Here is a 15,236-nt window from a genome sequence, read left to right as displayed (position 1 = left end):
AGAGGGGGAAGCAGGGCTGGGGAGGGTGCCAAACCCCTCCAGTGTCTGAGGGGCAAATGGGAAGGAGCAGCAGCCTGCCTGGGTGCCACCAGCACACCAAAGGATGCCAGGCAGGAGGGGGTGGCAGCAGGCAGCGTGGCCACCTGACCTGGCTCAGGGCAAAGGTCCCCCCAGGGAGGGGAGAAAATGAGCACTCCTGCAGCGGTGGTGAGAGCAAAGCCCCTTGCCAAGCCCTGCTTTCCTCCTGCTTTCCAGGAACCCCTTTGGCAGGAGTGCAGTGTCTTGGCTGCAGGAGGGACCAGCCCTTTGGGGCACAGTGCCAGTGGTCCCTGGGGTCAGGGCACAATCCAGCCTGGTGGGTTTGACAGACCTGAGAGGTCAAGGTGAACTGGCTGTGGGTGGGGTAGGTCTTGTCCTGTAGCCTGGGACAGCTGTGGGTGCTCCAGGTTGCAGTTTGGGGTTCCCTGGGCTGGGGTGCACCAGAGATTTCCCCATGTGCAGTGGGTTTAACCCTTGCCTTTCCTTTTCCAAGGGCTGGTAGGTTTTTTAGTTGGCTGTAGGGCTGGGCAGGGTCTGGCGGCTGAATCAGGAGAGAGCTGCTTGCTCATGGTGAGGGCTTGCAAAGCGGGAGGGGTAGGGGCAGAGATGTATGGTAGCCATGGCCAGGCTCTGAGTTTGGATCCTGGCACAGCCTTATGCCCTGAGGCATGCTGTAGCTGGGCTGCATCCTGCCAGCACTGGGGTCTTGGAGAAGAAGGTCTCCTGAGGATTCTACCGTCCCCTCTGTGGAGCATCTTCCACATGCTCTGCACCCAGGGACATCAGCCCTGGTCATCACTGTGGACACAGGACGGGCTGCTCTGTCTCGCCCTGCCTGGAGAGGGTGAAGCTGGTCAAGAAGGGGACTTGGCCCTGGGTCTCCTTGGCTGTGACCCCCCCACGTCTGGGGCCAGGGCAGCTCTCCCAGCACCGAGCTTCCCGAAGACCGCAGCACCTGCAGCACACACCCCGCCGACTGTGCCACTGTGTGGTGTCACGTCCCACTCAGCCCAGCCAGACGTAATTAGCTTGTTGAATCTCTTCTCCCTCCGGCCTCGCGTTAATCACTTTTCACATTGCTTCCCTCCCAATTCCCTCTGGCCTGGCTTGTTCTTTCTGTTGCTGATGTGCCTGGAGAGGGGAGGAGCAAGGGGCATGGCTGGACATGGAGCAGGGACCCCACTCTGCTGCATCCTGCCCCAGAGATGGGCTCTGAGCCAGCGGATGGAGGGGCAGGGAGATGACTCAGCCACGGGGAGGTGAGAAAATCACAGGTTGGAGAAAAAGCAATAAAGTTAGGGAGCAAGGGAGCCTGTTGGGGCAGCCCTTTTTTGCAGCCCTGCTCTGCTAGTAGAGGATGAAACCTCGGAGTCCAATGTGAGAGGGTGGCTTGCAGCCAGCCTGGGGCTCTCTAGCGCAGGGTTGTGCTGGGCTGTAGGGTGCTGTGAGAGATCAACGGGGTCTCCTTCACCTCTCCCCTGCGAGGGGCAAGATTAGACCCCAGGACTGTGTGCAGGAGGGAATAGAGGTGCCCTGGCCAGGGCTCTGCGGGGTTGTGGTCCCTGGAGCGCAAGCGGCAGGAGGTTCCACGGACCAGTCGTGTTTGGCTGCAGCATCCCCTCCAAGGGATGCAGAGAAACATTTCATTCCCCATGGGCACCTGCCCTGGGGCTTGCTGAGCCGCTGGAGCAGGGGGTGGCCAAATCAGAAGCAGCTTTTAGGTGAGAGATGTGTAGAAAACCAGCTCAAAGAGACTTTCTGCTGCCAGGCTGGGGTGTCTGCCCTGCTGCCCATAAGGCAGGGCTTTGGGTGGGCTGTGGGGAGCCTCCACGGTGGCTGGCCACCCCACCCTACTGTGCTGCCCTCCCTTCAGGCAGCACCCTGGGGTGGAGTGGGACACGTTTCCCTCCAGCAGCAAGTGAGGTACCCAGGGCTGGCAGCCCCCAGCTGCGGCTCCTCTACGTGCCATCGATCTTACACGTGGCTGTGCCTTACTTGCTGGTGTGGAGAGGTGCAGATGTTCCCCCAGGAGGTGAAAAGGCAAGAGGTGAGGGTGGCAAGTATCTGTGGAGGTGATTGGCGGACAAGGCTGAGCTCCGAGGCAGGGAGCTCCTCGTGCCATGCTGTGGGGACACACAAGGTGGGAGCACTGCTGGGGGCAGGTTTGGTGGTTCGGCATGGGGCAGAGGGGCTGGTCGCTGGGCTGGTCCCTGAGCTGGGTGGCAGCAGTGTCCTGGGGGGCAGTGAGCAATGAGCTGGAGGGTCCCCACACGTGATTTGGGTCCAGAGTCGGTGCCACCACACGCTGCTGTTGGGGTGGGAGTCGGGGTCAGCCGAGCCTCCTCCACGCAGCCAGTGGTCCCAGCTCCGCACTCCTCCATGGTTTCCAGGGCTGTGGCGTGCCCATGCCACGCTGTGTAGGTGCAGGGCTGTCCTGGGGTGAGAGCTGACCCCTAAGTCCCTTGGGCAGTTGCATGGGCTCCCTCCTCCCCTACAGCTGGGTGCCCTGAGGGACCCCAGAGGGTGACGGGGCGGGAAGAGGGAGGGCCAAGGCAGGTCTCTCCTCCCCTGCCCTCCCCTCTCCTCCCTTGCTGGATCTGTTGCTGCCAGACCAGCTGTCTGCTGGGGCTGTGTGTCTGGGGGATGTCGGTTGCTGGGGCACCCTGGGACCCACAGGGGCTGCAAACGGTGGGCATCATCCTGCTGCTCTGCTCCAGCCTCAAGCTACTGCACGCCCTGGGCATCATCGACCTGTCCAGGGGAGGTGGGACGGGGACAGGGATGGGGGTGGGGTTGCAATGGGATGGAGATGTTGCGGTGGAGGTGCTCCTCACCTCCTGTCCCAGGGGCTGCAGGGTGCTTTGGGGAGGCTTGGAAGGATTAGTCTGTTTTGGGGCATTTAGGGGGCTATTAGGGTGTGGGAGGGTGTATAGGGTGTGTGGCACCTAGGGAGCTGGGGAAGTGAGGATGTCTGGGGGTTGGGGTCTGGGAGTGTTTGGGAGTGTTGGGGTGTTTGGGCAGGCACTGGGGTGCAGGGGTATCAGGGATGTTGGGGTGGGAATATCTGTGGACATTGGGATGTGGGGCATTGGGGTGCAGGATGCTAGAAAGTTAGGGTGTCTGGGAGCATTAGAGTGGGGGATATCTGGGTCTGGATGCATTGGGGTGCAGTGATGTGTGGGGTGCGGGGGGACTGGGATTATCGGGGGTGTTGGAGTCTGGGGGTATTGGGATGCAGAAGGCTGGGCTTTGGCAGATGGTGGGGAAAAGGGCTACAGGTGACTGGGGCTGGGGGGGACAGAATTGGCAGCTATGGGGGCAGCATAGCTAAAAGAGGCTGGAGCCCCTGGCCCCTTTGCCCTCCCTGTGGGACTGTGCCAGGGTTGGGGAGGTAAGGGGATGCTGTGGGTGCTGAGCTCCCTGGATCGGCAGGTGGCTGCTGAGGACAAGGCTGGATGTGGCCAGACAAAAGGACCCAAAACATGTCAGTGAGGGGTGTGAGACCTGTTGGATGTGCCTGACGAGGGCGGGAGTGCAGAGTGCTGCACAGTGCTGCTGCCTTGTCTCCTTTGGCTGCCTTCCTCGACTGTGCCACGGGCAGTCCAGGCTCAGACAAGGGCTGCCAACAGACTTTGTATGAGTGCGATTTGGAATTTGTTTGCCACCATCCCCTCTGCCTCGTGGCTGATGCTGGGGATGCTGCAGGATGAAGGGGCTGCAGATCACATCCCCTCAGGCAGCCAGATCTCGGTATGGGAGCTGTGATGGGTGGATGCACGGATAGGAGTGATCAGAGGAGCAATCAGTGACTGAGCAGAGGGAGGGGAGGAGGGTGCACTGCCCAGGAGGTGCTTTCACTCCCCTTGTGATGGAGGATGTCCCTGAGCTGGCTGGGCTGTGGCTGAGGCATGTCCAGGCTTCATCCCTGTGCCTTACTGGGGAGGGTATGGATGGCATCTGGGTAATGGGTGTGCAGAGCACCAGCTGTCTTACAGGACATGCTGCCTGCAGCCAAGAGGAGCTGCTGCTCTGCTGTGGCATTTTTTGGGTGGCTTCTCTGCCCCCTTGGATGTGCCGGTTCCTGCTGCCAGAGATGTCCCTGCCATGGAGGTGATGATGGGGACAGGGCAGGATGTGTCCCTGCATGTGGGTTTTACAGCAGAGAATGCAGACAGCTGTCCCAGTCCCATAGCCTTACCTGCTCTGTTTGGGGAGCCCCTGAGCTCCATTGTCCCTTGTCCTCTCCCATTCCCTGCTCACATTTTGTATGTGGTGTGGCCTGAGAAATTATTATTCTGCCAACATCTCCTTTAGGCACAGACAGGCAGTCTGGGAGCACTGTCCCAGGCTGGGGTTGGGAATGGGGACAGCGGTGCTGTGAGCCCTGGTCCGCTCTGCGGCCCCTTCTGGCCCATGCCCCCCGTCTCCCTTCTGGCTCTGCTCAGCACAATGGTTGTGCAGCCGCTCTCCTCTCTCTGGCACTGGGGAACATCCTGGCCCTGAGTCTCTGCTGTCCCGTGAACTGTGGGTCTCACTCGGCAGCTTTGCTGCTCCCAGCTCCTTCAGCCCTGCTGGCTCTGGGTGTCCGGGCTGAGGCTGCCCCTGTCCCACCCCCAGGATGGGGACTCTCCATCTGTCCCCCCACCTCAGGAGATGCCAGCTCTGATTTCATTCCCCTAATGGATGACCGTCTGGCCCCAGCGGCTGCTGCAGGCACCTTGGCCCCAGTTACACTCGGCTCTGTCACCGCTGACTGATGAGGGTCATTTGCAGAGCTGCTGCTGGCAGGACCCATGCTGACTCCCCCGGGGTGGCTGGGGGAGCTCGCTATGTCTTCCTCCTGCTGGTCTTCATTGCAGACCCTGGAGACCTGCGGTCCCCCTGACCAGGAGGTGACACTGCCCGAGGCTGGGTGCTGCGGAGGGGGAGCAGAGCCTCTGGGGGGCTGGTGGACTGTGCTCAGAGCTGAGCCCTGTGCTGCAATGATCGTGAGCCACGGGTGGTGGGGGCGGCTGGGCTCACCATCACTGCCTGGAGGGACCCAGAGCCATGGCCTGGCAGAGGGAACTTGGGGACGTGCCTCTGGCCTCCCAGGAAAAGGTGATGCTCTGGAAGGGGATGGAGGCTCTTCTACTGAAAAGAGCATGTTCTGGGAACAGCTGACCCCTTCCCCATGCTCCCCTGGGCCTGCCCTGCCCCTTTTTTTGGCTCGTCCCCCTACCCTGGCTGGGGTTTGCCCTCCTGCTTCCCAGCCAGGCTGTCTGAAAAGGCAGAGGGTCCCCTCTCCCAGCTGCCTTCTGCCAGCCCTTTCTAGGGCAGGGAGCTGGGGCAGACTGTCCCTGGGGTACCAGCAAATCCTGACCTTCCGACTGACCTGGTGTTGCCCCATGGAACCAAGCAGGGGCTATGGGAGCTACATGACCCATCCCGTGGCTGCTGGTGCTCTGCTCCCATCCTGGAATGGTGCTGTGCCCAGGCACTGACCTTGGGGACACTGGGGGGATCTCACCACTGTGGGATGCACATCTTCCACCCATTGTGATGATGCATTTATTGATGGATTACTAAGAGTGAGGGGGGAGTTTTGGCACTGCCTGTTGGTTTGTTATTGTAGGGTCTTTTCTAGCAGGAGGGTGCTGTGGAAGGGTTGGGTTGGTGTCCGCAGCCAGCTGTCAGTGGGAAGGCACTGGTGGCTGTGGCTCTGTGGGGAGGGCAGGGACATGGTTATGCACTGGGCTGACCCCAGTTCCTGATTTTTCTCTGGGAAGACCCGGGAGTAGCCCAGGCTTGGGTCCTCCCTGGAAAGGGGGGTGTCAGCCCAGCAGCACGTAACCCCCTGAGGTGGTGACACTGGCTGGGTCCAGCCCCCAAGGACACATCAGCTGAGGGTGGCTCAATACAAAGTGGTCCATGGCCAGGGTCATCCACCTGCTGTGGCCCCCTTCAGAGACAGTGTCCAGCAACCTCTGGGATTCATTTCAACAGCATGTGGGGATGGGAAATCCCTTCCCTTTTTGGTGCTGCCCAAGGATGGAGGCTTGGTTTGTGCGTGCCTGTGTTCCGAAGTTGCTGGGCTGTGCAGTGACGGGTGGGAAGTGCCAAGCCACTTAACCCGGCAGACGTCCCACTGCAGATAAAACACTGCCAGCCCTCTCTGCTGGCCCATGTTGTGGCAGCCACTTGATGGCTCCTGCAGAGGGGTGGAGGGCAGAGCGACATCTGGAAAAGGAGCTTTTGCTGGCAGGGACATGATTTTGTGCTGCGGACATCCTGTGTGCCCAGCGGGGCAGCACGTGGCCGGGCTCCACTCCCCGTCTTTGGGCAGAGCTGTTTCCCAGCAAGGGGGAGCCCAGGGAGCCCCCGGACTTGCTCGCAGTTTGGATGCTGGGGACAGAAAACGGACAGTGTGTCCTCCCGAGCAGAGCCCTCAGGTGCACCAAAACCAGGACAGCAAAACCCCAGCCCTGGCCACCCCTCTCCTGTTGTTAAGCTGCATGTGCTGAACGTTCTCCCTCCCCTGCCCCGGGGCCCCTGGAATCGGGCCCTCTTCGGTTTTTTTTCCTTAAGAAAACACCCATGTTCTTTATTTTTTTTTCTTTTTCCTTCTTTATAACAAACTAAAGTGTATCTTGCACCCGAGCTGACCTACTGCACGTGCCTATACCTGCTGCCCCTGTGAGTCCAACCACAGTTTACTCTCTGTTGCATCTCTCTCGCTGTGTGGTTTCCCTCCCACCCTGCTCCCTCCCTCGGCCCATCACCCTGGTGTTGGGTGTTACTGTGCCCACCCCATCCCTTCCCTCTGGGTGAAGGGGCTGCTCCTGCCTCCCAGGTCTGTTCCCACAGCTCAGCTCTGCCGGAGGAACCTGGCCCCACAGCATCCTTGGAAGGCTGAAAGGTGCAATTTCCCTTTCCCTCTGCAAATCAAAGCCCTGGAAAATTAGCTGGGCCAAGATCAGGTTTTATGCACAACTGATGCCTGGTTCTAGGAAGGAAAAAGGCTCTTTCCTCACCTGCCTGCAAACCCCGGGGGAGACAGGAGCCAGGCTGTGCTGTCCTGCCAGCGCCGACATCCTGCCCTCACCCTTGCCTCTGTCACCCTGTGACAAATGCCAGGGGGTGCATTTCTGTATCCCTACGTGTTTGGACATCACTGGCACCCTGCTGTGGATGACACTTCCTTGGGGACAAGTTTGCCCTCTCTGAGTGGCTTTGTGTGATGTCCTGCTGGGACAACGACCTCCTTGACCTGTTCTCCATTGCCCCAAAGTGATGGAGCTGCCTGCCCCAGCCTGCTGTCTTGGTGTGAGCGCAAAGGGTCCCAGGTCCTGCCTGTGGGCACTCAGGTACCAACCTGCCTAGCAGGGGCTGCTGGATGCAGACCCAAGTCCCTATCCTGGAGCTGGGTACCACACAGCACCATTTCCCCAGCACCTGGGGCTCAGCTCAGCCCCACAGGGCTGAGAAAGCTGCCAGAGAAGCCCCATTTGCTAGCCCCCTAGAGAAACAACCCCAAAACCAGGGATTGGGACGTGTAGGCGTCATGACCTGCTGCTTGCAGACGTCCAGGGCGCTTGGAGCAAACGTGGTGTCAGCAGAGCCCCAAAGGGACTTTGCACCTTTCGTCCCATTGGTGCCCCACGCTGCTGCCTGCCTCCCTTTGGGGGCTGGAGCCCAGCATGGCCTTCATCCCCTCCTCTTCCTCCCCTCCTTGCCTGTGGCATTAGTCCTGCGCTGAATTTGCTGGCTTGAGGCACCGTGGGGTCCTGCGGGAAGGGAGGGAATGGGTCTGCGGCCATGGGGCAGTGCCAGCTGGGAGAGATGGGGCTGAGCAAAGCCATTGGGGTCCAGATGGGGGAATAGGGACTGGCGGGGGGGTCTGTGCAGTGAGGGGCCCTGCTATTAATGCAGGGCCACTTGGAAGGTATAGCCATGGGTCAGGCTGATATGGGGAGCCCCTCACCCTGCCCCATAGCCTGGCCGAGGCAAAGCCCTGAGCTCTGTCCCTGCCTGGCTGTCTCAAGGCAGGGCCCCGGGCTCGGATCCCAGTGCTGCGCTGGGGTGGGGGTGCATGCCGCAGTCTGGGCTGCATGGCTGGGTTCAGCGCATGCTTCGCGTTCAGCCGTCGGGTGCCAGCAGGATCAAACCCGGCCCCGAGCTCTGGGGAGGATGCAATGCCCCGGCTCAGCTGCAGGCTGTTTCTTGGGCTCCATCCTGCCCTGCCTCCCTGTGCAGCCCCTCGGGGAGGGTCAGGTCCCCAGGGAGCAGGTATTTGGCCGTAGGGCTAAATGGCAGAGTCCAGTCCTGCCATCTCCTGGGTCTCTGGGCTGCTGGGTGTCTCCAGTGCACCCTGGCATTCTCTGATGGGGGGGTGCAGAGGTGCTGGGTGTGGGTAGCCCAGCAGGGTTGCTCCTTTGCCATCCCCATTCTTCCCAAGAAGGAAAACTCCAGCGCTGGGTTTGTCCTGGGATGAAGCAGAAAGGCCGAGCAGAGCCTGGGCTGGGCTTTGCCTTCCTGCTCCTCCTGCGCCGCGCTGCATGTGCTGCCTCCAGCCGCGCTCACCCCGTGCCGGGTGCCCAACCCTGCTGCCCGCCGGGTCCGGGGGCCGCTGCTCTGTTAACTCTTCTTCTGCTTGGTGACTCCTTCTTTCTTCCAGGCAACCCGCCGGGCCAAACTAAAAAAGCGCTGAAGCAGCGATTCCTCAAACTGCTGCCCTGCTGCCGGCCCAAATCCATCCCCTCGCTCAGCGAAAGCAAGTGCTTCTTCTTGCCTTTGTGTGTGTGTGTCCCCGGCGGTGCTGCTGCCTGCCCTGGCCCTGCTCATGGGGAGGGGACGCTTCCCACCGCTCCCCTGACCTGGGTTTGGGGCTGTCAGGATCAGTCCTGTCCCGGAGGGGTCCGATCCAATGGGCTCTGCACCCACCTCTGTCCTCGCCTGCTTCCAGGCTGGTTTTCCCCCTCTCCAGCTCCCCGGAGCGGCTCTTGCAGGATACACAGCGGCGAGACCCGCTTTGGAGCTGGCTTGGGGCAGCAGGACCCTCCGGATGCTGGTTTAAGGGCTGGGGGGTTGTTGCTCGAAGCTTGGTGTCAGTTTGGAGACGGAGGTGTGATGGGGGGGCAAAAGGGGCTGAGCAGGGAGTGAGCGCAGAGCTGCCCAGAGCCCCCTACTCACCCTGCACCAGGTGTGCTTGGCCCCTTGGCAAGTCCAAGCCCCTGGCCGGGGTGTCCCCCTGCCCTGCGGTGCGAGCTGATCCCCCCTGGGAGAAGAGGTGAGTATGGAGGGGCAAGGGCTGATCCCCCCCACGGAGTGGGGGTACCTACTGTGGGGCCACAGCCCCCCTCAGCTGCAGTGGGGTCTGGGGGTGCTGGCTGCTGTGGGCAGGGGTCATGCAGCTTGCCAGATGGTGGGGAGAAGCCAGCGATGAATGGGGGGTGCAGCGGGCAGGACAGAATCTAGACAAGGCCAGGGGGGCATTTGGGGCTGGGGGTTCTGGGGGGCATCTCTCCTGCTGGACACAAGCCTCGGTGCGGCACAGACCTGCAAGATGCCCAGGATCTCAGCTCCGTGGGGCAGATGCCTTTGCCAGGGGTAGGACAAGGGCAGGCAGGGGGGCTCTCAGCACTTGAGGGGGGGGGGATCACACCCCCTTTCTGCCCAGCCTGGGCTGTACTGGATGCTGGGGGGGGAGGTGGGGGGTGTTGCCCGATGTCAGCCACTGGTCTGCCCCCAGGGTGTCTCTGAGTGTCCCCTGCTGGCACACACCCAACTCCGGCTGAGCAGGGCACCCCAAAAATGTGTCACTCTCAGCAGGTGTGAGAGGATGGGGTGTGCTGCGCAAGGTGCCTCTCCTGCCCCCCCAGCACGGCAGGGCAGGGCAGGGCAGGCAGGATGGTGCTGGCCTCAGCCGCCCTCTCTTCCCCTGGGTTCCTTGCAGACAGCGTTGAGGATGAGTTTGAGCTCTCCACTGTCTGCCACCGCCCCGAGGGGCTGGAGCAGCTCCAGGAGCAGACCAAGTTCACCCGCAAAGAGCTGCAGGTCCTGTACCGAGGCTTCAAGAACGTGAGTATCCCTCAACCAGCTTTGCTAGCCCCCCCTCCACTGCCACGGCCACCTCAGATGGTCCTTCACAACCAGCAGTGCCCAGGGTTTGCAAAGGCTTTCGGGATCTTGGGGTTGAAATATCAGGTCACAGGTGCTACCGCTTTCAACTCTGCCTTAGATTTTCTCCAGCAGGTTGCAGGGAGCTGAACCTTTCAGGGACTATAGGAACCAAATTATCAAACTGGTTCTTGGGTGATACAGAGTCCAGCTGCAAAGGCAGCAAATCCTTGTTTGTGCCTCAGGCTCTGCGGAGGAACTCAGGTTCACCTGGGGTTTGTGGCACTGGAAGGGGCTGGTCTCCCTCCCACAGCCTCCATCCTCACCAGGCACCAGCTCTGGTACCTGAACATCCTGTTTGTGCAAGCTCCTTCAGCCGATGTCGCTGCCTGTGACTGACTGGCACCAAGACAGAGCTGTCCCTGTCTGTGTGTCTCTGAACGGCTTCCGATGGCAGGAGCAGGGGATGCACCTTCCTCCGAGTGTGATCCCACCTCCAGGGAGCTTGGTGGGGAGACCTGATCCTGTGCTCCGCCCCCCTGGGTGCAGCCCACAAAATCAGGGAGATGCTCCAAGCAGCCTCACCAGCCACCCCTGCCAAGCAGCGCAGGGCTGGTGGGGCAAGGTGAGGGAGCTGCAGGGTTTTAGGGGGGTGCTCAGCCTCTCTCCGTGATGTGGAGGTGACATTGTGGCTTGCTCTGGCAGGAGTGCCCGAGTGGCATCGTCAATGAAGAAAACTTCAAGCAGATCTACTCACAGTTCTTCCCACAGGGAGGTGAGTGCCTGTCCCTATTCCCATGCCCTGCTCAGGTGCATCTGCAGGTGGGGGGGCCGCACAGCACCCCCTCACACCGTCCACCTCCCTCCAGACTCCAGCACATATGCCACCTTCCTCTTCAACGCCTTTGACACCGACCATGATGGCTCCGTCAGCTTCGAGGTGAGTTGTGGCTGAGGAGGTGATGGTGGTGGGGCTGGCAGGGCACGTCCCTTCGGGTACCATGGGCAGGGCCGAGCAGTGTTGCTGTTGCAGATGGATGGAGAGCTTTGCAGGGGCTGGTGGAGTTTATTAAATTCAGAGAGGCAGTGGAAAAACACTGAAAAGCAACAAAAAAAGGGGTTTTCTGTAGCTTCTGGCTAGTGTCTTGTAGGTACCCAGACTGGCTGGGTCTTGTCCAGGCTTTGGTTGAATGGCAGGTCCTGGTGCATGTTGTCCTCTTGGGTCTTGTGACCCAAGAGATTATTATGGGACAAGTTTGGGGACAAGCAATCAGTTTTCCCAGACTTTTTGATACTCAAAGTTTCCCTTGTCAGCCCAGCCCCGGGCACATCTGCTTTGGGGCTGAGTTCCCCCTCTGTGGGAGGGACAAGCAGGGCTGTGCCCTCTGTGTCCGTGAGACCCTCCATGGCCATAACTCCCATCTGCCTGCCTTGCCCCTCCTTGCAGGACTTTGTGTCTGGGCTGTCCATCATCCTACGGGGCACCATTGACGACCGCCTGAACTGGGCCTTCAACCTCTACGACCTAAACAAAGACGGCTGCATCACCAAAGAGGTGGGATGGGAGGTCCAGGCTGGCCCCTGGGGCCAGCAGAGGTCTGCACCCATCAGGGATGAGGGCAGGACTTGGGGGCATTGGCTGAGCCAGTGGTGGGGGTCATTATTTACTGAGCTCAGCTTTACAAACAGGTCCCTCCAGGCCCCCCGGCACTGGTGTGTCTCTGGGGTGGATGAGGGAATGTGCTGCTTTGGGGCTCCATCACACACGCACGGCCCCACATCATGCACAGAGCCAGCAGGAACACATCTGAGCACCCCATGGGTCCTTTGGGAGCATCATGAAAAGGGTGCAGGTTGGGGACCAGGCGGAGGTAGAGCCCTGTGTTGACCCTGCAACCCCTTTCCCTCCAGGAAATGCTGGACATCATGAAGTCCATCTATGACATGATGGGCAAATACACCTATCCGGCCATGCGGGAGGAAGCGCCCCGGGAGCACGTGGAGAACTTCTTCCAGGTGAGCCAAGCACGTCTGGGGGGAGCTAAGCTTCAGCATGAAGCCAGTGGCTGCCCAAAACCCAGCACAGTGCAGGAGAAAACACCCCATACTGGGGATGAAGCAGGCCTGTGCTGGAGCCAGGGAGAGAAAAGACCATCCTGGTCCTGCTGGGTGCTTGGGGATGGCTGGGTTAAGGGTGCGCTGTGTCCTGCCCCTGTGGGACCCAGGCAGGGGGTGCTGGGCTCTCCCTGGGGCTGGGGCTGTCCCCGCCACGTGCCCCGTGCTGTGTTTGTCTGCAGAAAATGGACCGAAACAAGGATGGCGTGGTGACAATCGAGGAGTTCCTGGAGTCCTGCCAGAAGGTAAAGCCACCAGCAGGTCTGGGCCACCTCCTTGTTCCTTGGGGAGCTCTGTCCCCCCCATCGCCCTCCTGGCAGAGAGGGGGGAAGGCAGAGGTCCCAGGGGCCTGGGGCTCTGCTTTAGGAACTGTATCTGTGCTGGCATCCCGTGCAGATGAGGAGAGCCGTGCATCCCAGTAGGGCTTGGAAACTGCCTGCAATCCCTGGGGCTCTTGTCCCATGGGTCAGAGCTGTCATGAGGGTAAAGCCAGATTTGGGGGGAGTTGCCCAGATTGCTGTTCCATGCCCAACCCACCTGCTTCCCACCTCCTCCCCACAGGACGAGAACATCATGCGGTCCATGCAGCTCTTCGACAACGTGATTTAGCTCCCGGACCTGCCTCCAGCCGAGCTCTCCTGCACCGGGCCCAGAACCCGCTTCTCTCTCGACTTTTCCTTCGAGCCTCCCCTCCGCCGGCTGCACAGACACCCCCGTGGGAAGGGGCCTCCCTTCCCAGAGACGTGGTCGGCACCAGGATCTTCCCTTCCCCCTGGGCCGGCTCTGCTTTCCTTGGGGGATCCCAAGCAGGTGCTCCCAGATGTTGGAGTGTGGGCACAGCTGGCATGGGGTGAGCGTTTGGCCCGGATGAACCTCCCTGCACCCGTTCCCAGCGGGGAAGCTGCAGCCTTGGGCTGCGATAGAGGCTTCCCCTGTGCACAGCACCCCGTGCAGCCACAGCTCCCCCACCCCTGGACCCTCCTCAGCCCCAGGAGCCCCCAGCACGGGCTCCAGCCCAAAACCTCCAGCGACGCCGTCTAGAAACCAATAAAGTCTTGCAACAGGTGCCAGCACCTCGGCTTCCTCCCTGGCTGTGCCCTGCCATGGGGAGTGTGTCCGGCATGTCGGCCGTGAGCCACCGGCCACCCTCCTTGCCCAGCCCCTGGGCCGGTGGGGGGGCAGAGGGGCCGTGCCTGGAGAAGGCAGCTGCATGGGCACTCGGGGTTCATCGCTGCATGAGCTGTGGGGAGCAACCCCTGATCCCAGGGGGGTCTGTTTAGACCTAGGAGGCTTATCCTGCCATGGGGAGACGGGGGGGACTAAAGGGACCCTAAGGTGCCTTCTCGTGGCACTGGTCACCCAGGATGGAGGATGCTGGGCTGGCAGAGCTGCAACCTCAGCCCCTGTCCCTCGAGTTCGGGGTGCTGGCACACAGGGGACCTCAGGGACCCACTTTGAGGCTCCAATGAGAGACACCCTTCCCACCCCTCCCCAGGGACATGGCAGCCAGGGTATGGGGACACGTGGAGGAGGGAGGTGTGGCTGGGCCCCGGCAGCATCATTTGCTGCTGCCCTTCCCCTGCTCCCATGCCCTGGCCTGTCCCAGCCCACCTGCTGCCCGGGGGGCCGGGGAGTGAGCAATGGGGCAGAGAGGTGTCCCCACAGGCATAGCCCTGGGTCACCCTGGGGCAGGGCAGGCTCAGCCCCTTCTCCTGGCACGGCCATGTGAGAACCTGCCTGGGGACCCCGGGGATGGAGCCAGCACCCTGGGCCTCCCCACGTCTTTGTCACCACCAGCTCCTCGGAGCTAAGCGTATGCAGGCAGGCCTGTCCTGCCCACGGACCCCTCTGAGCTGTAGCTGGGACAGTGATGCCCATGGGTAACGACCCCGTGCCAGCCCCAGAAACCCCTCTGTGCAATCCCGCAGGCACTGGGAATGTGCCCAGCCCCAGCAGCTCCCGGCTCTGCTGCTCCAGGCTCCGCACCCTTAGCAGCCAAGGGCGATCAGGGCTGGCCTGAGCTGCGGTGTCTGGGATCAATGGGGAAGGGGTGACCAAAGCCAGTTCCCATGCTGAACCCCTGGTGTTGGAGCCGTTAGAACCACCACCACCTCCCCGCAAAAGCCCTGAGCCAAAACTACGGGGCTGCTCCCCAGGGGGACCATCCCTGGCCCGGCCCTTGCAGACATGATATGTTTTTTAGGTTCACTCAACACATTGTTCATCTCACAGTCCTGTTCCCGGGTTTGCCGTGGGACTGAGCTCCCACGTGCAGTCTCCCATGGGTGGGAGGACAGGTATCCCAACCCTTACCTCTCATCTCCTTCTCCCCATCCTCCCTCCTCCCCAGCTCTCTGGAGTACCCACTGTCCCCCACCACAGGGAGCAGATGCCGCCTCCTCCCTCACGCTGCAGGTCGCATGGCGTGACCCCCCCACCCCGGGGCATGGTGACCCACAACCCGCTTGGCATCTCCAGTCTGTATATTTTGTATTATAACAATAATATGGGTTAAATAAATAAAAAAAAAAGACAATAAAATCTAACCACAATCGCTATGCACACCACTGTTACATCTTTGCTTTTGTCAGCCATCTGGGGGGGGCAGGGGGAATACGGTCTGAGGGTCTCTGCAGAGGGTTGGCAGCCCTTCTGGGGTGCTGCAGCTGTAGGACGCTCTGCACGGGTGCTCTGGGAGGTTGCATGGGAGACAGGGTATGTGCTGGGCTGGCCGGGGTCCCAAACAGCCTGGCCTTGCCATCAATGGCCCCGTAAATACAGTCTTTCCCCTGCTAAGAGTCTGCAGGTGTTAGGCTAACAGGGCTTACACCAAGCGTGTCAGGTCTCAGGAGCAGGGCTGTCAGGTGTGTTACCAGCTTGTCAGGAGAGCTGCTGGCTGAACCCACACTTGGGACTGGGTGGCCCTTATTAGGATGAGGTATTTAAGGCTGAGCCAACAGGAAGGTGTTCAGCTACTGCCTTGA

At 61.0% G+C, this 15,236-nt stretch overlaps 1 protein-coding gene across 3 annotated transcripts in view; it reads left to right on the top strand.

Moving 5' to 3' along the window:
• KCNIP2 (potassium voltage-gated channel interacting protein 2) overlaps nucleotides 1–14,806 on the top strand; it is a 48,226-nt gene extending 33,420 nt beyond the window's left edge. The window contains exons 1-9 of one of the 3 annotated variants that reach the window (XM_075758107.1): nucleotides 2,223–2,803; nucleotides 8,696–8,791; nucleotides 9,974–10,098; nucleotides 10,843–10,912; nucleotides 11,007–11,077; nucleotides 11,585–11,692; nucleotides 12,049–12,153; nucleotides 12,435–12,497; nucleotides 12,814–14,806. In XM_075758107.1, the coding sequence (XP_075614222.1) occupies nucleotides 2,683–2,803; nucleotides 8,696–8,791; nucleotides 9,974–10,098; nucleotides 10,843–10,912; nucleotides 11,007–11,077; nucleotides 11,585–11,692; nucleotides 12,049–12,153; nucleotides 12,435–12,497; nucleotides 12,814–12,861 (807 nt within the window). In that variant the 5' untranslated portion in view covers nucleotides 2,223–2,682 and the 3' untranslated portion in view covers nucleotides 12,862–14,806. Of the gene's footprint in view, nucleotides 1–2,222; nucleotides 2,804–8,695; nucleotides 8,792–9,973; nucleotides 10,099–10,842; nucleotides 10,913–11,006; nucleotides 11,078–11,584; nucleotides 11,693–12,048; nucleotides 12,154–12,434; nucleotides 12,498–12,813 lie in introns of those variants that run through there. The other 2 variants (XM_075758105.1, XM_075758106.1) reach the window with 2 other exon arrangements.
• The last annotated feature ends 430 nt before the right edge of the window (nucleotides 14,807–15,236 follow it).

The sequence above is a fragment of the Balearica regulorum genome, chromosome 7 (assembly GCF_011004875.1).
Source record: "Balearica regulorum gibbericeps isolate bBalReg1 chromosome 7, bBalReg1.pri, whole genome shotgun sequence".
NCBI lineage: Eukaryota > Metazoa > Chordata > Aves > Gruiformes > Gruidae > Balearica > Balearica regulorum.
Note: the sequence above shows the minus strand (reverse complement) of the source record. Positions and strands in the feature narration are given on the sequence as shown.